This window comes from Dromaius novaehollandiae, chromosome 1 (assembly GCF_036370855.1).
Source record: "Dromaius novaehollandiae isolate bDroNov1 chromosome 1, bDroNov1.hap1, whole genome shotgun sequence".
NCBI lineage: Eukaryota > Metazoa > Chordata > Aves > Casuariiformes > Dromaiidae > Dromaius > Dromaius novaehollandiae.
In genome coordinates, this window is record NC_088098.1 from 62,065,403 (window position 1) to 62,092,413 (window position 27,011).

Genomic DNA, 27,011 nt, shown 5'->3' on the forward strand with positions numbered 1-27,011 from the left:
ATTGAAGAATAAAGAAATTAAGAAAGCCATTTTACGTGCCTGGTTGGGGAAAGGAAACAAGCCAGAGACAGCCCTTTCAGGGAAATCCAGGCAAAAGTGAAGGAGAAGGTGGAGTGGAAGCTGGAGTATCCAACAAACTATAGAAGAAATCCAAGAAGAAAGCAACTAAAGTAAAAGAGTATGGCAATGGTGAAGGAAATTCTCAGATCCAGAAATCTCTTGTTAGTTGTTCTCATTCCGCTTCTACTGCTTCCTTTGCCACTCTTATACCCCAGCAGTGTAAGTACCTTTTCATTTTCTTTCTTGACAAAGCCTCTGAGTGCAGTAGATAGTCATACTGGATAAGTCTGAAGTGGGTAAAAAGAAAGGTGAGGATCTAAGTAAACATTGCTCTTGTATCAAGGACTCGAATCTGAAGAACTATGAAACACAAGTCATAGAGAATTCATAACTGTTATCGCCAGAGCTATCTTGAGTCATGGCACAAGCAAAGTTGAAGAACCACAGGTGAAGCTAGTGAAGCGCAATTTTAAGGCAAAGATATTGTACCTATTCTTTTTTTGCAGTAGTGTGCTTGTGTGAGGGGGAACAGAACAAACAGGCCAAATAAACAAAATTTTCTTTCAGAAGAGGTATTTAAAAGGAACACTTTAAGTGTTCTTGGTTTTTATTTGTAAGCATGTGTGGCAGGATTTTCAATTTAAGATGGGTTTAAAGGACAGCAATTCAAGAGAGCACAGTAGGGAGCCAGATCTCAGTAAGAGGCACGCAGGACCATGCACAGACTCCACTAGTCTCAATCAAGTGTAGACACCTCTACCGCAACATTGCAGCTCTGGCAGTAGCTAGTAGATAGTGGCTCAGAGACATTCACAACAATACAAAGTGAGAAATAGTCTGTACTTAATACACAGACCAGAGAATAGGAATGAATGTGGTTGTATTCCTGACATTGTTTAGGAGTTTCTGAGTATTTTCAACCCTTCTTTATGCCTGTTTCTGCAGCTGCAAAGCATAAGATAACAGTGTTTTTCTACCTTATAGAGATGGTGATGTGTAACTTGCCAGTATTTGCAAGGTATTAAAAATTCTGCAGCTGTGGGTTCCATAGAGCTAGCCATAAATCTGACCAAATGGTGCAGTGATTTCCATTCCTTTCTGTACCCTGCTAAAGATTAATTCTTCCTTCCACTATCAGAGGATCGATGAATACTACTGCTTTATCAAATAGAAGTGCAAAGGATTAGAAATTGCATAGCACTTTCCAAAAACAAAACTGTAGGGTTTCGTTTGGAAAGAGAAAAAAGATTCGCAGAAAGGAAATGTTCCAACATTAATGAATTGTATGTTCCACTTTAGAGTGAGTTTTCTTGCTCTGAACTTCAGTGCGTATCTCTTGGCTATGCTGTTACAGTGGTTTTCCATTTCTTTTGCATTGAGAGGGTTTGAATGACTGTAACAACATGACCTGAGGCTCCTTTGGAGGTCTTGTCTGAATCTCTGACTTCTATTCTGCCAGTTCTTGCAGATAGTTACACTTCTCTCCAGAGAACAGCAAGGCCCACATCTTTATAGAAGCTTGTTTTAAAAAATCTTTAATCTCCCCATCTCACTGGAAGGGTAACATAAGAATAGACTCTCTCTGATGTGCCCATATGGCACTGTAACTATAGCGTGCTCTATATACCTTGAGATTCTCTCTTAGACAACATGAGATTCACTGTACTAAAATATGTTACTCATGTTGGCTCCCTACTGGATTCAGAGGAACAGGATGCAATAACGAAATCCTTTAATAATCAGGGGAACTGTAATACCATCGCAGGTATTTTGAAACAGAAGCTGTGACAGTACTGCTGCAAGAACTGCTATTATACAGTGCAGGTTCCACTGCATTATCACTTGGTACTTTATGTTGCTCTTCTGCAAAGTGATATAAAAAGCTATCAGATGATATTTTATATCCACTTTGCATATGTGTGAATGATCACAGATGGTAAAAAAAACCCATGAACCTGACCCAGAGTCTTACAAAGAAGGACAAGTATTAACAACGACATTAAGAAAATATCTAAACCTAACAAACTCAGTTGACAGGACACTATTCAAGTGTTGTAGTGTAGTATATTACAACCCATTGACTATGATTACTTCTTAAACCTGAAGATTAAATTCCTTAGCTGCTGACTTACTTATATTTTCATTTATCAGACAATTATATTAGTTTCCTGTCTTTTAGAGATCAGAATTACCAGGTGATTAATACCTGCATTTCTGCAGGAAACCAGATTTCAGCTTCTTTGATGATATCAGCACAACTCTGGAAATGACAAAGGACCATGACATGTGTAGTGGCAAGAGTCATCAAAGGGAGCATGAGGACTCAGTACTGCTTGTGGATAAGCCTTATAGGGATAATGTCCACAGCTCCCTTTCTACTATTTTATGACAAGAAATTGTTGGGTAAAAAATAAACCTGAGAGTTTTTGATTGCTTTCTTCTTCCCTTTCCAAAGTTTGTACCTGAACTGTGGCTTGTACAGAAGGTTTGAGACACCCATGAGCACCTTTCAATCCCTGGCACATACAGAAAAAAAGAAGGTGTGCTTTCCAAATTCTGGGTCTTTTTTATTCTGTCCTTATTTCCTCATTGTTAGCAGTGATGGGGAGCATTTCTACCTCATTTTTCATCTTTATCTTGCCTCTCCTTTCATAAAGCCACCTGTGATATCATAAAGCTTGCCACGCAAAATGAGTGAGCTATGGGCAATCTCTTGAGACGGCTGATCCTGTGGCCATCCTGAGCCCATCTGAAGGCACATGGATGGCTCCTCAAGAGCCAGTAGGAGATGCTGAAAGGTGACAGACATGCAGCATGAGGTGATGCTGACACCTCAACATGCAATGTCAGCAGGATGGACTCTAATGCACAGAACATGCTCTAAACAGCCATGGATGGCATGCTTTAATTCACCTTCGTTTTAATTCACACAAGCTGAAGGGAGGGAATCACAGTGTGATCTCATCCGTTCAGAAATGGTAGTCCAAAGTCTGCCTGATTCTTGCACTGATTAACCACATGCCTGTGTGCAAGATGTACAAAGCACATCTGTAACTGGGCAAATCTTCAACCCAGAGTTTATTCTTCTTTTTAACCACCCTGAGATCCTCAGATGTTTTAGTGACAAATGTTACATGCATGACCCTTATTATGGAATATTTTAGCCATGGCTTACTTTCGGCTCCTCTTTTCTTCTCCCCTAAGTGACTGACTGAAAATAGGTTGTAGGTCTTCCAAACATCCCATCCTAGCTCACTGCACTGTGTTTTCCTATTCCCTGCTCAGGCCCTTAGGATGGGTTAGCAGCCATTTTCAACTGTACAACAAGAAGGGAGAAGGGTGAAAACAGTTAATATTATACAGCCAATATTTCAATCCAGTACTTAGTAGATCTGGTAACCATTAATAAAATATATAAATTCAGTTCAATGGAATAGAAGAGATTAGTATGGTTTCTCCTGGAAACAAACTGGTTTAAAGAACTCGGAGAATAAATAGTGAAAATTGCTAGAGAAGCTGATTAGGTTTTTAGCAGATTATCAAACTTTGCTTCTGCAATACTTGCTATCCAGTTTTATGCCATTTAAAACATATTTTCTTTTAGTTTTGTTTGTAAACTGATCACAGACCAGTGTATAGGATACACAAAGACTCAGTGCCCATCCTAGCCATGTTTTGGTAGAGATACAACTTTTTTTTTGTCCTATCCCATTACCACTGTTACTCTACTTTATCACTACACATAGAGGGCAACAAAGAGTAACAGTCTATGCTCAAAGACGTTACAGAGAATTATTGAATGGAAGAAGAAATAGTTTGGCATTACTCTAGGATGAAATTAATTTTATGCACTTTGGAAAATTGTTTATCTTGGATACATCTGTACTCCTTTAAAACAAAAATCAGTGTTTTCACTGAAAGCATTTTTCTCTTTAGACACCTTATGGACATCATACAGAGTCCATGCAAACACTGAAGTTTGTTAGCAGGAACTGATGAGTTAACCAATAAAAAATGTGTTATATAGTCACAAAAATGACCCTAATTCTGCTCTCTATGCAATATTAACCATGAAATCTAGTGCAGTTAAAAGTTACTAAACAGTGAGTTGGCTATTTTGAGCCAATAAGCCTTGCAACCCTCACCTAAAATAATTTTGTCTTCCTATTGCAGATTATAAAAAAATCTCTAATCTTTTTAAATTTTAAGTCAAAATCATTTGTCTGTTTTTATTGAGTGGTGACTTGAAGCTGCTATCAACTTAACAGTTCTTGGAGTTTCCAACAGTACAGAAATTCCATTTCATAAAATGCTTGCTTGGTAATCCATCAATATAAAAAAGAAAACCCCAAACTCTGGTCTTGTCCATTCTAACTTAGCCTTTTGTAGCTCGTCCTGCTGTTTTTTCTTGGTAATAATGAAGCTCCAACTGCAATGCACTGTTTTAGTGTATTTTGCTAAGGACCCAATTGTAGAGGACTAGTGAAACAGGTACCAGGGAGTTTAAAATGTAAACAACTCTTCCATAAATTTTAAGGAAGAAAAACAAATATGCACATGTTTCTGTGTGGTCTGGAATTTCAAATGTGCTTTTCCAGTTGTGAGGGAATCCAGAGCTTAGTTTGTCTACTTGTCCAATACCACTTCAGAGACTCCTTACAGTCTCTAAAGTCATTGGAGTGTATCTGATTCAAGAAAGTTATTTTTCCTAATATTCCTGTTCCACTTATTTCTGTGGGCCTAGTTATTTGACTCAGAAATGTTTAATGTTACACATTTCCAAAATAGGGGTCTGACCAGGATGTGGCAGCTAATCTAAACCCAGGCTTCTGAATAAGCCTGGCTGTAATTTTCAAGCAAATAGAGGAAATTACACATAGAAATCTGTCTTAACCTTTTTTCTGGGCTGTGTTCTGGAGGTTATTATAAGAGCTGTACTAAGGAACAGAAACAGCAGAACTTTTCAGAACAGCAGGCCCTTCATTACGTAATGTAACATAATGTTTATAAACGTGGGTCTAGATAAAAGCTACTGATTCATTCCAATGAATTCAGACCATTGTATAGTCTTAGTTTAGACTTTGCCACCTTGTTTGCAAAGCTGATTGCAAACAAATGGAGAGTCACACAGGCTCACTGATTTGCACAAGGGTCTGTTGGAATTTCTCATGTGACATACTGAAAGCTGCTTGATTTGGGAGTCATCCAATGAAAAAAACAAAAATAATGAAATTATATTTGAGCACAGTTCAAATAGTCATCTATGAAAAGTGAATTTTCTAAACAATAGCCATTGTGACTTGAGAATCCATAGGCTTGCTATGTTCATATGAAACATCCACTGAATAATGAAGAATGGATAGATTTTTAGCTGGTGTAAATCAGTGTAGATCTATTAGCTTCCACAGACCTGCCAATTTACCCCACTGGATAGAGGAAACGTTCCTAGAATTCTAAGCATAACAAACTGAGCCTAAGGAGAGCTCTACTGAATGCCACAAATAAAGACATATCTATCTGAAAAATGATCCAGAAGACTTTAGTGGGCTAGCTGTATTTTTCCTGTAGTGTATTAAGCAGATACCATCTTTCTCCTTTACAAACCGGTCCACTATGAACTCTCAGCATGGTGTTGTCAAGGCTTTCCGTCCCAGAACCTTGGACAGCAGCAAATTTGTTTGATTAACTTGGTGGGTTTTAACCTGTGGCCTCTAAGCCCCTTAGGTCTGTGAACTTCTCCTGAAGTCTTTAGAAATTAATTGAGAAAATAAAACCTACCAACAAACAATTTAGATTTGTATAAAAGCAGCCTTGAAAAAGAGCAGCCTTTCGGAGTATTTCTCAAAGCTGCCACTGTATGGACCTAGACATGCTATGGTGAATGAGAACATTCCCATTTGATCCTGAAAACTCCGTGTTCCTGGGCTTGTCCAGTATTGGAGAGAAAGCTGTGTAGAAATAACAGCTCCACAGGTCACAGTTGAATGTTTGGTAAATATTAGATTATGGAAATCAAACAAATTGAACAATGCACTTGGAACCATTATTTTCCTTACAAATAAGTTTATCCCAATGTTTTTCCCTAGCTCATGTGCGAAACCTTTCATTAACATCATCTTCAGTAACTGGTATGGTAGCTATAGTAACTTCAGGATGGTAGCCTAGATTTCAGGTCCAGATAACTGCAGCTCGGGAGGTCCTTACCTGCTCCTTGTCAAGCACTTTTGGTCCTTAGCTGGATCAGTTCTGTGAATGTATTTACAAAATCTTCCACAACAGGTTTAGGATAATAAAATTTAACCACAATGATTTCTCCCTACAGGAAGCCTCATGTGCCTATGTGCTGATTGTGACGGCTGTGTACTGGGTGTCTGAAGCAGTACCTCTTGGTGCAGCAGCCTTAGTTCCTGCTTTCCTATACCCACTTTTTGGAGTCATGAAGTCCAGTGAGGTCAGACCAGTGTGCACCTTTTTATCATTTCTTTCTTTCTTTTCTTTTTTTCACTGTCAGTTAATTATTTGAATAAACCAAATCTTAGTGGACTAGCAAGACCAAGGAGTCTGAGAGGAAGAAGTGTACTTCTTACAATGAGTAGCTTGGGCAAACCAGCGCTTTCTTCTACCAAAGAAAGACAGACATAGGAGTAGCCATAGCGGCCAAGAGGGGTGTCCATCCTGTCAGCTAGTGCATCACCAACAATTCCCAACACCTATTGTATCAAAAGATTCCACCTTTTCCCTCCTCCAAAATCATGTATACAGCAATTATAGGGTAAACGGGGAAGTTTCCTTCCAGTGATATTTATTATAGATGATGTATAAAGCAAAAGGTTACGTATCCTGAAGACAATATTAGCATTTACTATATAAGACTAGATAATTTTATTATCCAGGTGAAAGCATAATCCTTTTTCCACACTTTAACCTTAGCACTGCTTTGTAGCCGTGAGTTCTAAGGTGAAAGGAGTAATTGTACAGATAAGTTCTGGATTTGCTTACTTCAGTTTTTGTTGAATGTCTTTCTCTTTCATAATATATGGAGAAGCTCCTTTGACTCTGTCTACAGATTTTTTCCTGCTTTTTTCCCTATTTTTTGGGAGGAGGTGTCACACTTATTTTATAGGGACTGGAAATGCAGATAAGAACACAGTATAATGTATAGCAACCATAAAGTTGTTGTATTTCTAACACAATCTAGCTCAGGACATGTCCATAAATGAATGGAGTCAAGCATGAACCAAGGGTTTTATGGCCTCTCTTATTCCTCTCAGCGGTGTAACAACTATGTGATATAACTAGGTACATTTCCATAACAACACAGTTAAACATTTTCAGGATTTTTTTCCCCCTTAACATGAAGGTAAAGTACTTAGGCATTTTCATCACAAAACTCTGCAGTATATTGAAGATGCAAAATTCAGGGGCAGCCTGATAGAAATTCAGTGTAATATCAAATTAAATGACAGTGGAACTGCTGCAGAGAATGTATTATTTGCTTTAGGAACAGAAATAAAAACTTATATTTTAAAATAAGTGAGCCTGATGATGCTGCAGTATTTCCAGTCTGCTGCTCTGGAATGCCATAGAAACCCAGGATTCTTGCATTGCAGTTTAAGCCAAACATAACTCACAGGGGCTTAAGCACATGAGTCTGCATGCTCTGTGTGTGTGTGTGTACGTGAGTGTTTATAAGAACATTAGTATTCACTTGTTTCTCCAAAATGACTGTGAAGGGGATAAAGGGAAACAACAGATTCTTTATGCTGCTGGCTTGAAAAAATCCTTTCATTCAGTTCAAGATTTTTTTTATAACAAGGTAGCAGGAAAATAAAGAAAGTTAATGAAATAGAAACTAGTGGAAAAAAGCCAGAAAACTGATATTTAAAAGTTCTGGAACACAGCTATGACAGCCAAGTCTATTTAGGTCACCATAGGAATTTCTTAAATAAATATAAATAAATGCTTAACACTTACTGCAGCATTCACAAAACACCATTAGTGTCATTCCTGCACTTTTATGGAGGCGTTGTGGAATAACTGAGAACAATGGAAGAAATGCTGCTCCTACTGATTTTAATTGTGTTTATTTGCTGGAGCCTACATTTAGTTAGAAGAATAGTTTTAATTTGAAGAACCAGTGTTTTTGGAAAAATACGCCAGAAGCAGCTTGTGAAGGATTTCATTAGAACCCAATACAAAATTCAGCTAGAGACTGAATGTTCATTTATTACTTTTGTTTTCTCCCATTTAGTTTGCTTTCACATGAAAGTGTGCACGTGTTTGTGTGTGTATGTATGTTTTCATTTGTTATGTTTGTAGTCCCTTCACGGAACATCTGCTTATGTCTTAGCAAGTCTTATGTTCAAGAATGCTGCCTTGGAGGACCATGCATGGTCTCTGATTTTGTTGCCAAGTCAGTTGTTGATTTTTTCTCATCCCTTTTAAATTAAAGTTCTCTTTTTTGAAACTTTGCCCTATTTGCCTAGCACAATGCAAATGGATTTCCACTGTGAAAAGTTCTGACACATGGTTTGTGGGTCATCACAGCAATATCCCAACCTTTCATTATTGGGTTTCGTGAACATGTCCCAAAGGATTTTTTTTTTTTTGAAACTGTAAGTTCTAGAGTAGCCACAATTTGCCCCACAGCTGAGCAAGACATAAGACATATAAACAAGATAGGCAGTGACATTTCCAGAAAGAAAAAGCATGTCATTAGCTGCCCTCAGTGCAGTTTTTCTGTGACTGTTAGAGTTTGGGCCTAGCTGGATATGATTAACTCTGTGCAATGAACATCCTGCTCAGAGAAATAAGCGCTCTCTCAATCTCTTCAAAGCTGAGAAACTCACTAACAGGTAGGTAAAAAGCACTGTTATTTGTAAACACAAAATTAGATAGATTAAAGAAAGCATTTTGACTAATGAATTCTTCAGTTTCTCCAGCTCCCTGTTATTCTTTCTGTAGGGAGAAAAAAGCCCACACCACCAGATTTCTACTCATATAGCAAAATTCTGTTTGTTACCCTCTGTGTAGGGTAATTACTGCTGTTTTAATTGATTGTTTCCCACTTGCCCTTAATGCAGGTAGCTGCTGAATATTTCAAGAACACAACTTTGCTCCTCATGGGTGTGATTTGTGTGGCAGCTTCTGTAGAAAAATGGAATCTCCACAAGCGAATTGCCCTACGCATGGTCATGATGGCTGGAGCAAAGCCAGGCATGTGAGTGTCTTTGACTTCAGGGTAGTTTGTGATTGACAGCAGGAGCTTAAAAGAGCAAATAATAACTCAAACTTCTCCCTCCACAAGGAAAAGCTGGCTCTGTTTTGGGGCAATTGTTTTGACCCACCACTGCTTTCAGAGTTCGAAAGCTTACACATTTTCTCATCCTCCTTCTGCTACCTCTAACTCATCAGCTTTTTGTCCCACTACTTTCAGTTTTCCGCTGATTCTCTTATTCCTAGTCTCTCTGCTCCCTCATTCCCCGTTGTTTAACAAACACAAAAGTATTCTTAAAGTAAGCCTGGATGTGTTGAAAATCACTAGTTCTTACCTCACACAACGATTTCCCATTGGGGGAGCAATGGGTTTCCAATGATGAATTGTCTTGTGCTGGTTCTCAGCACAGGCAGCATTTTATCTGTACACAGTGCAGTATTTTGGCATCCACAGAGAAAAAAGATCCAAGGTAATTATTAGTTGATTAATGGAAATGTTGGGCAAGAAGGCCTCATAAAATTTATGAAAGTGCCTCAAGAAGGTTTCATTGTGTTGTGCTCCAGGTTGCTTCTTTGCTTTATGTGTTGCACCACGGTGCTATCCATGTGGCTTTCCAACACATCCACCACAGCCATGGTGATGCCAATTGTGGAGGCAGTGCTCCAAGAGCTAGTGAATGCTGAGGAGGAGCATGAGGTCATCAGTACTGCAGGCAGCACCACTACTGAAGAAAACAAGCCAATAGGTATTTCCCAGTATTGCCCACTCTATTTTCCTTCATTAATCAATGACCAGAATTGTTGATGTATTATTTTACTGAAATTCTGCTGAGGTCAGAGCTGTCTGGTTTATACTGCAAAAGATGCTGGCTTTTGCTATTTCTTTTTGTACGGTGATTTCTTTCACGGTTTTAAGATGTGATTAGAGAAGTGGAGTTGTGAGACTATTTAGATTGAATTATGACATGTACTGGAGTTCATGTGTCATAATTTTTATTGTAGAATTTCTATGGGGTCAGAAGGAGGGGGTGTGGTCTGGAGGTTGAAGAAGCACTGGGAAATCTCTGGGAAGAAAGAGAAAGAAATGTAGCAGACAATAGGCTGCTCTGGATCCTAGAGCTGCCAGGGCCATCATGTACCCTGTTACAATCACACACACACATGCCCTTCTGGGCTGCCCAGTTGAGAGAAGGTGCCAAAAAAATTCTCTCTGGGGCAGATAAGATGTCTAGGGTTTATTTCGTTCATTCAAAACAGAGTTTTACAGAGTGCACCCTCACTAAATTTGCTGATGATACAAAACTGGGAGGAGTGGCTGATACACCAGAGGGCTGTGCTGCCATTCAGAGAGACCTGGACAGGCTGGAGAGTTGGGCGGAGAGGAACCTCATGAAGTTCAACAAAGGCAAGTGCAGGGTCCTGCACCTAGGGAGGAATAACCCCACGCACCAGTAGAGGTTGGGGGTAGTAGATCTGCTGGAATGCAGCTCTGCGAAGAAGGACCTGGGAGCTCTGGTGGACAAGTTAACCATGAGCCAGCAACGCGCCCTTGTGGCCAAGAAGGCCAGTGGTATCCTGGGGTGCATTAGGAAGAGTGTTGCCAGCAGGTCAAGGGAGGTGATCCTGCCCCTCTACTCAGCCCTCCTGAGGCCACATCTGGAGTACTGTGCCCAACTCTGGGCTTCTCAGTACAAGTGAGACATGGCGCTACTGGAGAGAGTCCAGCGGAGGGCTATGAAGATGATCAGGGGACTGGAGCATCTCCCCTATGAGGAAAGGCTGAGAGAGCTGGGACTGTTTAGCCTGGAGAAGAGAAGACTGAGAGGGGATCTTATCATTGTATACAAATACCTTAAGGGAGGGTGTCAAGAGGATGGGGCCAGACCCTTTTCAGTGGTGCCCAGAGACAGGACAAGAGGCAACAGGCACAAACTGAAACAGAGGAAGTTCCATCTGAATATGAGGAAAAACTTCTTTACTGTGAGGGTGACTGAGCACTGGCATAGGTTGCCCAGAGAGGATGTGGAGTCTCCTTCTCTGGAGATACTCAAAACCTGCCTGGATGCGATCCTGTGCAACGTACTCTAGGTGACCCTGCTTGAGCAGGGGGGGTTGGCCTAGATGATCTCCAGAGGTCCCTTCTAACCTCAGCCATTTGGTGATTCTGTGATTCCTTCTCAGAAAGGATAGATTTGGGAGGGAAAATCTCTTTTTTTTTCTTTTCTTTTTCCAAGGCAGGGCAATGATGTTATTTAACCTTGCTTAACTTCTGGCATCTAAGCCTCAGATCACATAGGCATGATAGTCTATTAATTGCCAGAAGAATATGAACAGGACAATACAGCACAATAAAATGCTGCATGAGGTCACAGGGTATCTGAGAAAGTTCTTCCTAGCTTTTGTTTTCAGTATCTCCTCCATGTTCAATGGTGTGCCTCTAGACTGAAGCCCAGGGGCTCAGCTCAGTTGTCACCTCAAGAGCTGCTTCTCTTCTCTCATCGCAGGTCTCAGCGAAAAGCATGGCCAAGCTTCACTGGAGCTTATCTTCATCAATGAGGAGTAAGAATGAATCCTGTACATCACGACTGGAGATTTGAGCCCTACACAGGTTGCAATGAGATGGACACAGGACTAGAGCCAGGAAGGGCAAACAGAAGCATACAAATTAATGTTTTAGATGTGAATGACAACAAAGGCTTGTATGAGAAATGGGATTAATGTAATGGTTTGGATCTCACTCAAGCTCACCGGTATTCATTTATTTTTAACATTATGGTCATTTTAGAGGGAAGGGAAATGTGTCTCAGGTTTTGAGTGACCTTTTTTTAAAGTCTGTGTTTGTGCTGTATGAGAGAGTGCTGTCAGCAGATTTTTGTTTCTGTCCCCTGAAGAAACAGTGATGGAAAGGATCCAAACAGAGTGTGGAGTGCCCATGGGACACTTCTCAGAAAAGACACTTACAGAGGATTCCGTAGAAAAGCCTCAACTACCAAGAGCATTCAAGAGACAGATGTCAAAGCAGAGGGGAAAAAAAAAAACTTTAAAATATTTCTTTTAATAAATCCAGAGTTCTTGAGAAGTTTGAAACACTAACAATTTTAACCAGGTCTCTATTTTGGGTAAAATCCAGTGGGGAGAAAAGGGATGATCAAACAAATGACTAACTAATTTAGAAAATTAACTAGCATTTCAGGACACATGGGAGAATGTACAAAGCTATTGTCCCCAGACTATGCTATAGGACAATTTCTAGGGAGTACATTGCTACAGGGAGTGAGAATAAATTGCAGTCCTTCCTTGAGTGCCTTCTATTTTATTCACGGATGCTCAACATAAAAGAGAAGCAAGTTCTGATTACATATTTTAAAATTTGCTTAAAAATAAGCCTTATCATCCTAAAAGCACATCTTAATGGTTTTGGGTTAACTTGGAAGCCCTGAATAGTTTTCTTATTATCTGGAGACTAATGGGTTCTCCTGTAGTCCATCTGTTGTTATCTCTTTTTATTCTGGACATATTTTCTGTGCATCATAGAATCAAACTCTCAGTCAGGCATTTTGCCATTAATCCCTTTAAGCCCTACTGAAAAGTAGGTAAGGGATATTTCATAACAGAACTATTATTAAAATAGTATTGTTTGAAAGAGGGCTTGAAATTTGTTGGAAAGAAAACCCTAGCTAATTCCATTTTCTGGAATTAAATATGATTTCAATGTCAAAGTAAAAGTTCAATGAATTGTTTGCGTGGTCCACAAGCCTCACAGGACAGATTTTAGTGAAAGCTTTAATGCAGTACAGGAAGGTACTCAGAATCAACATTGAAGAGGCTGTTGTAGGAAGAACGAGAGTAGAACCAGACAGCAGTAGCATTGCATTGCCCGGTGGTTCAGTAAATTGTGAATGGAGTCCATTCTTAGAATGGAGTACACTCTCCGGAATGCATATTTTTGCTTTCAAGGAGGTGGAACCCCCATTGCTACACAGCTAGAGCTAGAACTAGGGAATATAATGATTCTTCCTATGTATCTAGCCAAGATACAACATACGAGGTACTAAAAATTGGTATTCTTTGTCATTTCAACAGATACTAGTTCTTCCGCAGATGTTGCACTTCTCACCTGTTGCGTGTGCCTTTTGAGGGAAGAAGAGGGCGGGAGGCTTTATTAAAGTATACTTTCCTTTCTTTGTTTTTAGTGCTACTACCACTGACTTCAGCTCCTTGATGCATACTAAGGTATTGTCCCATGTAGTATCTGTATCTTCTGAGCTACACTGTCTTGTAAAGCAAGAACCATCAAAACAGCCCACACAGTTCTGCAGCACATACTGTAGTTCCTTTATTTCAAACAGGAAGTAGTGATTGTTGGCAGAGAGTGTATATCATAGAATGTCCTACTTTGTGTTTATCCTATCAGCCTGCTTCCATAGATCAAGATGGGGAACACTGGCTCTGTAAAGTTTGTTTTATCTATTGATGGAAAGCCTGAGATCCAGTCAGCAGACTAACAAGTGCATACAGACTCTGGGCTTCTAGCAAGTTCAGATACTATCTTTTACTGTCCAAGTATCACCAGCTTCTACAGCCGTGGTTCATCAGTCAATTAGAACAATGTACACATGTTAAAAATGACAGCTTCTAGCAAGGGGTCTGTTAGATTCTACTATACAATAGAGGGAAAAGACTTAAATTTACTAGTCTAAATTAGTTTATTTTAATATAATTTTAAAATAAAAAAGCCTATTCTTTTAAATCTTATGTTTTTTCCAGAGTAAAGTTTACAATTAAAATTGTAGTGGATCTTTAGGAAACCCACTAACCATGAGATTTACAAAGCACAATCAGTTCTAACTAAGTGTCTCTTGGAACAGAAGAAAGGCTAATCTAAGGCATTTGCTTCCCCATAGAATATCAATGGCGTGCACATGATAGCCAACCCTATTGGAACGGTGAAGTCCAAAAGCAACGGGCAGCATCTACCTCAGGTAAGGAGATGTTAAACAGGACAGGTGAGGGAAAGGACAGAGGTGAACATCATCTGCTCATCACAGCTTTGTATTTTTTCCTTGTAAACTGCTGTACCTGGAATCATTGTCCATCACCTTAGAACTGTCAAGGCATGGTCCTGTGCCAGTTTTTGTTCCCGTTTATACTCCCCCATCACAGGTATTTTCAGAGGATCCTCTCTCAGTAATATATTTCCCAGTGGTTAGTATAATATTCATTTAGCTTCACATTCCACCATGTATTCATAAGTTCATCCTGCTATCTGACTACCCACTATGTTCTACCCACTTTTTTCTGCAAAGCTTCTCCAGCAAATAGGTCAACACAAAACTAACTATCTCTGGTGCTCAACACCCTACTCAGAACTAAACCAACAGGGGACATAAACCCTTCAACTGTCCAATGAATGGATTTGGCAGTCTTAGTAGCCACCTCCTTCCTGTATTGTCCAACACCCCTCAAAATCCTCCAGTACATCAGTCCACTGCAATATTTCTTCTTCTGTTTTTGAGTATATTCAAGGAGAAATTGCTGTTTGGACTACAATTACATAGTATCTTAATGGCTTAAGTTGATGATCAGGAAAGACTAGGCTAAAATCAACAAACATATTTGCATTCATAGTTGACAAGAATCTAAGTTCATAAATCCAAAAAAGGCTAATGCTCTGCTCCTGATATCTAATTTCTTCTTATGCCCAACCCATTTCCCATATACATTCAGTGATTATTTTGCAGCTAATAAGTTCACTTCACTTTTAATGTGTGGAGATTTGAGCATGAGGATGATGGACCTACAGCATCACTGATTTTACCACATAAACCCAAGTCCAAATTAACAAATTGAAAAAATCTGTCTGACTTACTTGCTGCCTTTTTCCTGATCCTAAATTACAGCCTCGGGTTGTATGTGATTTTGGCCTGAGATATTGTACCTTTATTTCCAGTATAACCAACATGTATCCTTTCCTGTCACTGCTAGGCAAGCTTCTTTTTAGAGCAATATTTTATTGCAGCCTTTTCTCCCGTATTCCCATCTCCCAGTCTGTTATCATGCACTTTCCCCATTCCTAGCACTCCATTCCTAATTAAAGGCTCTTAGCCAGTATGAGTGTAAAAAGTCCACCAGGCATTTGTTTGGTGGCTGCTCATAATCCTCAAGGATTATAGATTCCTGCTGCTGAAATACTGGAATCTCACCCTGCAGCTCACAAAGGCCATCGTATCCAGCTGAGATTCCAGTGAGAACTGGAGCAGTGACAAACCATGATCAGAAGTCTGATTACTGTTTGTCCTACATTTCTGCCACAGACCAAGCAATTTCAGGCCCCTGTGCAGGTTTCTAGTTCTGATCCCAGCTAATCCCCATAAAGAAAAAAGCCCACTCCCTCTTATGCAAACCTCTTGTTTCTCTGGAACCAGTAGTGCCTTGGTATTACAGCGGCCTGGGCTGTTGTTATAATCTACTGCTTTCCTTGGTGAATGTATCTTGTTACAGGCTCAGATACTGGTCCTGCCTCCTAAACCCACAGAACTGGACTTGAGCACTAAATACCAGTATCAATCCAGACATGACCATATGGTCTGTAAATGCCTCTCACTGAGTATCTCCTATGCTGCAACCATTGGAGGGCTGACGACCATCATAGGGACATCGACTAGCCTCATATTCTTAGAGCACTTCAACAAGTAAGTGATACTGTGCATGTGTGAGGATGGCAACTGGTCATTACCACTTTTGTGGCTTTCTCAGTGGGTTATTACCCTAGGGAAGCTTTGTAAGATAGTCTATTTGAAGGGAAATTTTCTTCCTTCTCTAATCTAATGTTATTACTAAGGGCTAATGACTGAAATTGGGAGCTCTAGTTCATACATACCCATGTCCTTCTCTCATTCCTCAGCATGTGATAACATTTTAGTTTCTTCAGTAAATACTTTTGATATTGTTAATTGATTACCATGGAGGCAGCAGGCACCCCAGAAAATTAAACACTAAAATCACGCAAACATAACAAAGAAGACAAAGGGAAATGCATACGAAAGAAGGAATGTCACAAAATCAACTTCAAGATGCTCTAGGCATTCTTTGAAAGCCAGTTCTGATGATGAACCTGGGGCACAACTAGTGGTACTTGGGCTGCTTCAACAAGCAGTGCAAAAATAAATAAATATAGAAATATGGCTTTCCACCTTTGCTTCAGAAAAGATGGGAAGCAACTCTATGATCAACTAAATATTTTCTTTATCATATGTGCCCAGCACTTTCAAAGACAGGAATTCTGCCTCCTCCAGAAGAGGAGAAGAGGTGGGACTGGTGGAATATCTCCTCATGCACAGATGTGCAGCCAAGCTCAGACCTAATTCTCATCTTCTGTTGCTACCACTGCTGCCATGGTGTCCTGCATTTCTCTCTCTGAAATGGTGGTAGCAAAGGAAACTAAATTTAGAACCCATCCTTAGCCAAAAAGGTTTGGATTTCACAGCATTTCCAAAGAAGTCCTTGCTATTATGATACTTTGATGAAATGTACCTCAGACATCTTTGTTAGAGCCCAGAAGACTATAGTCATTATTTGTGTGGTGCATGGTAAGATATACAGAGATTCTGGGCAAAATCATTCTTACCTCTATTGACAATAAGAAGAGTCTTAATGATAACCTCAGGTGGGCCAGGATTTAACTTCTGATAACTCTAAGGGCTTTTTAAGCTAGTTAGACAACGCAGGCCATCTGACCTTAAAGGTGTGAAGTGCTATGTGGCTCATCTCTTGGTCACACACGGTCAGATGATTGGCATTCTTTGGAAAGGGGCTTCACTATGCATGTGCAGTGCAGCAGTCACAAATACATCCTAATACAACCTTTAAACTGTACCATGACAGATTTATACATGTACATAAGTGTGTGTGTGTGTATATGCACGTGTGTGCATGCATGTTGGAAATGTCTGTCCTTTTACCCTTCCAATTTCTTATGCAACTTTTGTTTCCTTTACAGTCACTATCCAAATGCTGAAGTGGTGAATTTTGGGACCTGGTTTTTATTCAGTTTCCCCATCTCCCTCATCATGTTGGTCCTGACTTGGTTCTGGATGCATTGGCTGTTCTTGGGTTGCAAGTGAGTGCAGGTTACTAGAAATGTATGGATTACAAAAGCAGAACATTGTGTGGCTCCATTAGAACATGTCTCATAAAGGTTCTCCCGGTCACAAATTACAAAAACGAAAGCATAACTTTCTTCTCCATGCCAGAACCATTACAGGAGACCACCTTGTTCCTTATCAGAGCTGTATAGGCAACAGAATACAGTATTGCTGCCTATGAGCGGAGTACCTAGATATTGCTGATAGAAATACTTACTACACATTTCGCTGATTTTTTGACTTATATAACAGTGGCCTTGTGTGGACCAAAAATCTTGTTAAAAGTCTTTTTCAAAAAGTGCAGCTGAAAAGATCAATAGAAAAATAAGTGCAAGAGAGCAATTTACTTCTCAGATCTCTCCCCAGCTCTATGAAGTTAATGTAAAACCAGCTAAAAATAAAGGTAAACAGACTTCATATGTTTTCCTTTAAAGTGGAAAGGACTCATGGCCTAAGAGACAAATACCCTTTGAAATCACCAAGTGATGAAAATAACAAGGCAGCTCTGTCTCTTATTTCATTTATACCACGTCTTCTCTTTGCAGAGGCACTCAGCAAAGTTAATGAAAATTGACTAAATGTGTGCATTTAGAGTCGATTAGTTAATCTGCATTAAACTGTGGTGCTGACACACTTATTCAGAACTAAAGTGGCCTTAATTTGATTTAGTTTACTCTAAAAAAGTAAGCTGATCTGACATCATTGATTTATATCACCTACGACAATGTATAAGATGACAATGACTTCTTCTTGCTGCTGACCTTGACTAGATTTGAAGAGGTAATTTAGAGGTGAATATCTGTGTCCTTCTCTCACTCAATCCCCTGAGCATTGTAGTTCCAAATTAAAGGAGAAAGTAAGTCAGGCTTTTCTTTTTTCAGTCTTGAGAGGAAACAGGTTCTGACATGATCCTCAATTCTTTTTTTTTTTTTTTAATTACAATCATTGAAATTCCACACTGCATCCAAGACCTCATGCTGATTAATGTTTTTCTAAAGAATACCAGAGACTGAAGCATTATCGACTTCTTGAGAAGTGCTGGTTGACTCCAAGACTCTTTAATCTTGGACTCCTGTTCACTGCAGTTCATTAAAGAATATATTATGTTAGGAGCTTGACAGTGCTCTGCCTTCACATCTTCCTAAGCCTAGCAACACTGATAAAATGTTGAAACAGCAACCTAATTCCTGTGTATAAATGTTTGTTCAATTCCAGTAATGTTCGTGGTGCATGTTCTTTTCCTAGGAAGCACAGTGTCATCACTCTGCTGTTACTTGGCCCACTGGAACAATATCTCAGGCTTGCTTTTTAGCCTAGAAAGCCTTGTGGCAGGCTCTAGACTAGATCAAAGGAGAAGGAGAACAGGCCTACCAAATAATTTATTCCAGAAAAGCAGAGCGAAGGCTAGAGTCACCCCTTTAGAACTGACCATTAAAAACATGTATAGCTCTTCACTTCCAGCAGTGCTACTGCTGGTGGATTTTACTGGAGTCCAATAGGAAGGTTTGAAAGGATACTTAAATACTTGGACATGCAGGGCAATGCTAAGTGTGATAAAAACAACAGTGTTACATAGATGCCCAGTTACAATGGAAACGAAAAGCCTGCTTAAGACATTTTGTAGATCAGACAGGGTCTATCTGCATCTTTAACTACTCAAATACCTTTGAAAATCTGGCCTGAACCAGGCAGAGGGGAGGAGATATTAGTCCACCAGTCAGCCAGTGACATAGCAGGGAACTCTAGTGGGGTAACAAATGAGATATGAAAATAGCAGGAACTTTAAAAACAGATTGTTCTGCTCCAAACGTACTTTAGTCACTGAAGTCCAGCTGCTGCCTCCTATATCAGAATGGCTTAGCTGCAGAGGTTTCCCAGTCTACATCGTACTCTGTGTGACAGATGGTACAGCAGAAGCAGAAAAGCGGAGAGCTGTGGCTCAAAGCACAGCTAAATGACACTACTGGAAAAAGGAAAAGGTTAAAGTGAGCTCACAAGTTTCTTCATTTCAATTAGGAATGTCGAAGCTTTGTTGTATTTTGAAGGCAATCTGCATAAACTGCATATAAATGTAATGCAAGTTTAAATGTATTCTACTCTAAGTTGAACTTCAAGTCTAAATGTATTCAACTAAAAGGGGCTTGTGCTTCTATTTCCCTGATAGAAGTACAGACATTTTTCACCAGGACAAAACACTACGCTGATTGCCTTGGTATCTGTGGCAGAGACAGTGCAGTCCTGCACTGACTGTGTCTGGTTTACAAACTGCTAGAAATAATAAAAGTGGCCTTGTCAGTCCCATGGCCAGCTCATGAAAGTTACTGGGATTTCCAGGACAGCTTTCACCCACTGCTTAGCGTGAATCCCAAATATTCAAGACAAACATGGGATCAAAAGCCAGACTGGGCCTCGTAGGTGTTGAATACCCCTGCTCCGAGTGGAAAGTATACAGCTCCACCACAAGAAAATCTATTCATAGATGACCTGTGTCACAGTCTTTCCATGGGATGGTGCAAACTAGCCATAGCCTTTGAAGATTTCTGGCACCAGAAAGATCTGGCCTCCACAGGCAGTGTGCTCTGACTGGCTCTGCGATACCAGTCAGTATTAGTCAGAGCACCCTTGGGACGCACAGCCTTCACACTGCCTCTGGCAGGGTTTCTCACAAGTCCTGGAAGCCAGATTGCACAAAGATCACATGCAATAACTTCCCATTACCATCAGTTCTTGCCCCAATCATATCTTCTCCCAACAGACCTTGGTGACTGAAATTTTCATTTTGCTGTGTTGATGTTATTTTTTACAACATCTTCTTTTCATTTGACTGCCTTCTTTAATCTTACTGCACTATCTACTTCAGTTTTAAAGAGACATGTTCTGTGAGCAAGAAGAAGAAGACCAAACGGGAAGAAATGTCAGAGAGAAGAATTCAGGAAGAATATGAGAAACTGGGAAATGTTAGGTAAAACAGATCTTCCTTCTTCAAGAATTTGCCTCTCTGGGTAGAACCACGGTTTCATTTTGTCCTCTCCATTGCTTTTGGCTCATGTAGGTTATACTTAAATTGTCAGCACTGTGTCAATTCAGTCGCATATTTATTTTGATGGATGGAAGTTCACTATTAGCAAAGGCTAATCTCCCATCATGAGAAGTCCTGTCCTCCCAGTTAGTGATAATCCTTATTGGTGGCAGCAAGCAGTCTCTGTCGAAAAGCTTATTTTGCAAGAATTTAATTTTACAAAAGGATGTTATCTCATAACATCAGCCCTTCTCAAAAGATTTTTGTGCTGTTTAGCTGAAATTTTAACAGATGAACTCACTGAATTTTAGCACCATCAACTCTGAATCAAGGCTTTGCTCACACTGTCTCTAAGTATGAAACTATGAAACCAAACTTAATTTAAATCTATCATATATTAAAACCCGGTGCCCTCAAGCCACCTTTAATCTTGTACTTATTCCACTAGTTCAAAATATTTGTGCTGATTTAATTATCACCTGCTGTTATGCTTTCTACAGGCTTCTAAAAAATGCAATAGAAAATGTTTACAATGCAACAGTAACATGAGCTTTACCTTGTTATAGTATTTCATCTGATAGTGATGCAAATACATAAAAAGCATATATAAATATCTTTCTTTAGGAATTAGCCATGAACAGTTTAAGTGCAAATACAGATAATGATATCTTTAGCTTTATTCTTTACTGGGTCTAGCTGGTTATCAGCTGGGACCCAAACATAGAATTCTTTAGTTCAAACTAATCTTCCTTTCTATTTTCCTCATAGTTTCTTTTCCCCCTTTTGTTGGAACCAGTTTCTAATACATTACTTCTGTAATTTGCTCTTGGGTTTTCAAATTGACCTTGGATTTGATTTCTATTTTTTTTGTTTTGTTTTGCTTCTAGCTATCCTGAGATGGTGACTGGGTTTTTCTTTATTCTGATGACCTTGCTTTGGTTCACTCGTGAGCCTGGCTTTGTACCAGGATGGTCATCTTTTTTTGAGAAGTAAGTGAAGTTCCCTAAGCAGTAGCAAAGGAATATGGTCTTGGATGTGCTGACTTTCTGCAATAATTTTTGGTTACCAAATGTCATTAGCCACTTTTAACGAGGTGGTAAAAAACCAAAATCTTCATTCAAAATTAAGGATGTTTGCTTTTAAGACTACATCTGTTTGCACGGCAGTAAACTGTATTCTTTCTTAGCACGGCAGAGTGAATTAATTACAGAAGGTAAAATAAACATATTTCTAAGGTAAAAAATGAAAGGATCATATTCTGAAGTTAAAAGCAAGTAACATTTTAATGCATTCATAGAGAAGCTGCCACCAAGATGCCTTTCAGAATAGATTACTATTATGATTCAAATTAAAACCTTGTGCTTTTTTTAAAAAAATGATATTTTGAAGGAATAATTTTTGACAGAAAATGTATTTTTGTGAAGATAAGATTTATCTGAAACATTTTCATTTCAATTAAATATTAGACAGAAAAGCGACAAACAATTATATCTTTTTGGTTTCAAACAATGTTCAAACAACCTATATTAAAAGTGACTGTAATAAACAATACTTACCAAAGGCTAAATGAATTGAAGTCAAATTTTCTTTCAGTTTTTACTGTATAAAATTATTTTAATTTTTCATTCTAATTCAGTTAAAAAAATAATTTCTAATATTGGGATTTTCTGATGCTCTCTGGAGTTCAGCACACCTCACAGTACTTTTCCAGACTGCATTTTGAATATAGCTATTTAAAATTAATATTCAAAATCAATTTCCAATTCATTTATAGAGGATTACTCTGGCTTTTTCCCAGAATGTGTTAACTGTTTCTTGCTTCTAGTAAACATAATATTTTTCTATATCTCTGAGTTACTAGTTTCAGAAACTGAAAAGGATTTTTTTTTCACTGCAATGTAAACAATTGCTGAACGGGGACACTTTAATAAATGGAAAAAAAAAATTGAATCCTTGATATGGACACACAGTTTTCTCAAGGACTGTTACTAAGACTTCAGATGTGGAAATATAAATTCACCTATAACTGTTTGCTTCTAGCCATGTCCCTTGTTGGGGAATGTCTCTGTTAGTGCATTTTTATGACTATCCACTATTTCTTTCCTAGGAAAGGCTACCGAACTGATGCCACTGTCTCTGTATTTCTTGGTTTTCTCCTTTTCCTGATTCCAGCAAAGAAGCCATGTTTTGGAAAAAGGGAAAAAGGTAAGGAAGATGTGGCAAGAATGAGATCTGACACATTTTCCAGTGCCTTTAAGGATATTTTTCTGATGTCAAATGGCCCAAGAACAGATTTTTTATTGTGGAAGATCAAGGTTCACTTTATCCTCTGATACCATCCCTTCCTATACCAAATCCCCTTTTTGGTGCCTTAGCTCATGTATTCTCATCCAGCAGATTACAAACAGATCTTGCATTTATGGCCACCATCTCTTCTGTGTCTACACTGAGTTATCAAAACCTAGGACAGAGGCTTATAAAAGGCTGAAATGCAGTTCCATATTGAGAACTGTAACAGAAAGGTTTGAAAAACTGACTGAAGATAAACAGTAGTAAATATTTTGGTCATTACTTTTATAGAAGAACTCATGGGTAATCTCATCAAGTAGATGTAAAAGAGGTCAGTAGAAGAAAGTAGACTGAAAAGTTCAAATTTTTGCCAGTGTAGCTCTCACAGTTCAAATATTTGCCAATGTAGCTCTCACAGTCTTCTTGGTAATAATAATGTGTTATTTCACGTTCACATTTTGGTAGCACTCTGAGGTAGCAATCAGTTTGCTGTTAGGCTTTCAACAGTTGTGCATGAAAATACAGCTTCCTGACATTAGTCTTATATAGAGATTACAAATGTATATAGATATGTTCATTTCTTATACTGAGATACGTGCAGCAGTTAAGGAAAAAAAACCAAAACTCTAAATCCTACTTCAACAAAAAACTCAGGTATCTAAAAATAATACTGTCAGATAAAATGTGGCAACATAAATAAGTTTTATCAAGCATTATGGGTTACTGGAGAGAGAAAATACTTTTATTTGAGAAAATAACCCATTCTAACTCCATCTTCCTAATCTACAGATAGTTAGGACACAAGTATATGTAACAGAAGACAGTCCTTTAAATACCTATACTATAAAACATAGGGCTTTATCTGCATCAACAGAGCAGCCAAGGGAAAGTCAGAGCATTTAGAATCAATATGCTGCACTTCCTGATGCTGAGCTAACCAGAGAAAGAGCCTACTATTGTGTTCCTCATCTATCTCACAGATATTTCTCAAGATAAGTCCCACAGATTTTTGCATTATTATTATTGGTGTGAAGCATGCAAAGATCTTTGCAAAAATTCCAGTGCAATATTGGTTACACACTTGTTTTATTTTTATATAGGAGAAGGTGAAAGGTCAACAGACATTAACACGTTCAATCCAATCATTACCTGGAAGGACTTCCAGAAGACCATGCCCTGGGAGATTGTAGTGTTGGTTGGAGGTGGTTATGCCTTAGCAGCTGGATGCAAGGTACTGAATTAGATTTTATCCCACCTTATAAAAAAATGATAAACCTGGACTTTTTAGTACTCTAGTTCACATGCTGAAGTAAAAGCAAGGATCAGGCTTCGTGCCTGTTCAGTTCTGATCTTCTGCTTATCGACTCTGCCTATCAACTCCTTGTGCCATTTATTACCAAATGTGTGCTTTTATATTATGGACAGCAGTTTATTAGGCACTGGACTGAAATCCAGTTTACTCATCAAAAAGAAATGCAAAGAGTATTGACCTAAACATTGCTTATTTGCTGGTAGGATTCTCTGCTGCAAGAGAATCATCTCCCAGAGAGAAGGATCTGGTTTAAAAATATCCAATGCATTTCACAATTCTTGCACTTCTGTCCTTTCCCCAGACCTCTGGCCTCTCCACATGGATTGGACGCCAAATGTTGTCCCTGAGCAGCCTTCCCTACTGGGCTGTAACGCTGCTGGCCTGCATTTTGGTGTCCCTGGTAACAGAGTTTGTTAGTAATCCAGCAACCATAACTATCTTTCTGCCTATTTTATGCAGCATGGTGAGTAAAACCAATGTCATTTTTTGTCTGTTGTTTCCTGACAGGCTTGAGGGAATGCCTCAGGAGGTTAGGTATTGGCTCTCTAAGAGCATGGAGATCAGCATCAGTTCCCAAGCTATTGTTCTTCTGTCTTGGGTTTAGAGAATTAATGAACTCTGCCAGCCAAAAGGCCTGAAAGCATATGTTAGCACAGAGAAATGCATTCAGCACATCTCAGGAGAAGTAAAAATATAGCTCCTGCCCTAAGGGGTGCATAATCTAAACAGGAGCGAAGGTGAAGGTGAGAAAAGCAGCCAGATACTTGGTGAAACCCATTCAAAGCTTGAGGGTTGGGATACTCTTCACAATGTTATTTTAAATGTGTTTTTCATTAGTTAATAGTCACCTACTCACTATTTGTAAGAAAAGGCTGCAGAAGTGAATTTTATATCAAATTGAAATGTGTTCAAAGAGGCGGCCTGGTAAGCATGCTGGCATCCAACATGAAAAGAAAACAGAGATGCTTGCAAGGGACAGAAAAAATCAGGAGACTGATGACAAAGGCAGAGGAAAGAGATATAAGTTACATTCTATGCAGGAATAACAGTTACAGAATCCTGTCTTAATTTCTTTTCTTTTATGTAATGAGAAACTTTACTTACCAACAATGCAGGTCATGAATCTTGTTTCCCTATTAAAATTATTATATTGAATTGTCCCAAAGTATGCTACAGTGAGCAGATCTGAAGATATGGTCAGATGAAAATAAGTAATTACATTAGAATGGCTTATGAGCTCAAATTCACCCCTGCTCAGATCAGGAGACTGTCCTAAAGAGAAATTTAAAGAAGCAATCTACTTTTAGTGGTCTGAATGGCCATCTTAAGGCAGTCTCTCTTTTTTGACCGTAAAAGGACCCTACAGATGTTTCCCTCTCTGAAATGAAAGTTAGCATTCCCTTTCATTCTAGCATAAACCTAGTCCATAGCAATGCAAACTAAAATGCAAAGTTTAGGCTGTAGTGGAAGAACAATTCTTTGGACTATTCCAAAGAATATTCTAACATTATTATCTCCTCACAATCTGAGTTTGGAGCATGAACACCTAATCTTCCTAAACACAGTTCAGAAGGACTTTAGAGAAAGGTTTCAGTATCTTCAGCAGCTGAAAGAAGTTCCTCATGTTAATCTGTTGTGATCTCTCTTGGATGAAGACTGAAACAGCACTTAGTGATTAGAACCAGAAGAAATAACACAATGACATGGAGAACAAGCAGAAGAAAGAACAAGGAAGGTCTAACAGTAGTAAACTCCATCCTCCTCCAGTGTGAAATGGCTCAACAAAAATCCATGGAGAGTTATCAGTTTCAAATCCTACCACTACCCAACTCTAAAATACAAGGAAAAGATTGATTCTGCCCTTAGGTTTAGAAGCTAGGGAACTGAGATTTGCAGAATCTTGTTATCAACACACAAAGCAGAGAGGGTCCTTTCATCCTAATTACAAGCAGTGGCCTTTAATGGTTAAGTGAAACTTCTCTCCCCCCTCTCTCCTTCCAGTCAGAAACCCTGCTTATCAACCCCTTATATACCCTGATTCCTGTCACCATGTGTATCTCCTTTGCGGTGATGCTGCCAGTGGGCAATCCTCCAAATGCCATTGTCTTCAGTTATGGGCACTGCCAGATTAAAGATATGGTGAGTCTTGAAATCAAGTACATTCTTCCATGCTTCATGCAACCTCAACACCTTGTCCCCACATCCAGCAGCCAATAGTAACAATGATATTCATGTTAGTATAAAGTCATATTGATATGCACTGCTGTTATTTTATAGGAGCTGTCAGATTAAGAACATCCACATTAGGATATGCACGTTTTTCATCTTTCTTTTTTTTTAATGAATAAAATCATCTAAAAAGCAGAGGGCTTGAGGAAGCTGGGAGACTGCAAGAAATGAGATTTGTCACAGAGCTCCATACTTAGTCATGTAGTCACCCTGCTATGTGTGGTTTAAATCCCCATTCTCACTGTGTGATTGGGATGTCCACGTGACAAACTGAGAGGTCTTCTGATGAGCTGCATATACCACTGATTAGCACTCCTGAAGTCTCCCACAATATACATTCTGATACATAATATTCATAGGGCTTTTTATGAAGAAATCAGTAGAACTCTAGAAATCAGTATACATGCTTTATCACTATACATAGAAATCAATAGATGAACATACTTTTCTATAAATATGTCCTACAAAAGCCAAAACAGGCTTGTGCATGCCCTTTCTTCACCATGCACCCTTCTGCTTTCTTTCTTCCACATTGACTATTCTTGATCAAGTCGTCATTTGTCATGCTTTGTTGTGTTTTGTTTTTGCAGGTGAAAGCTGGCCTGGGTGTAAATCTGATTGGTCTAGCTGTTGTCATGGTGGCAATCAACACATGGGGAATTAGACTCTTCCAGCTGAATACATTTCCAGAATGGGCAGCGGTCAGTAACATCACTAGCCAAACATAATTGGTAATGAAAAA

The 27,011-nt window shown here is 39.0% G+C and overlaps 1 protein-coding gene across 1 annotated transcript; it reads left to right on the plus strand.

The window, feature by feature from the left end:
- SLC13A4 (solute carrier family 13 member 4) lies at positions 1 to 26,997 on the plus strand. Its single transcript, XM_026119787.2, has 16 exons — positions 1 to 279; positions 6,383 to 6,511; positions 9,144 to 9,280; positions 9,841 to 10,022; positions 11,781 to 11,835; positions 13,470 to 13,509; positions 14,181 to 14,258; positions 15,778 to 15,968; positions 17,276 to 17,395; positions 20,281 to 20,382; positions 21,327 to 21,428; positions 22,547 to 22,644; positions 23,829 to 23,959; positions 24,342 to 24,503; positions 26,042 to 26,179; positions 26,860 to 26,997. The coding sequence occupies exons 1-16, from the start codon at positions 181 to 183 to the stop codon at positions 26,995 to 26,997; spliced, it is 1,902 nt and encodes a 633-aa protein (XP_025975572.1). The 5' UTR covers positions 1 to 180.
- The last annotated feature ends 14 nt before the right edge of the window (positions 26,998 to 27,011 follow it).

Coding starts and splice junctions, on each gene's coding strand:
- SLC13A4 (XM_026119787.2), top strand. CDS start 181: ATGGCAATGGTGAAGGAAATTCTCAGATCCAGAAATCTCTTGTTAGTT. Junction 10,023..11,780: donor TGAAGAAAACAAGCCAATAG/GTATTTCCCAGT, acceptor CTCTCATCGCAG/GTCTCAGCGAAAAGCATGGC. Junction 17,396..20,280: donor TGGCTGTTCTTGGGTTGCAA/GTGAGTGCAGGT, acceptor TATCTACTTCAG/TTTTAAAGAGACATGTTCTG.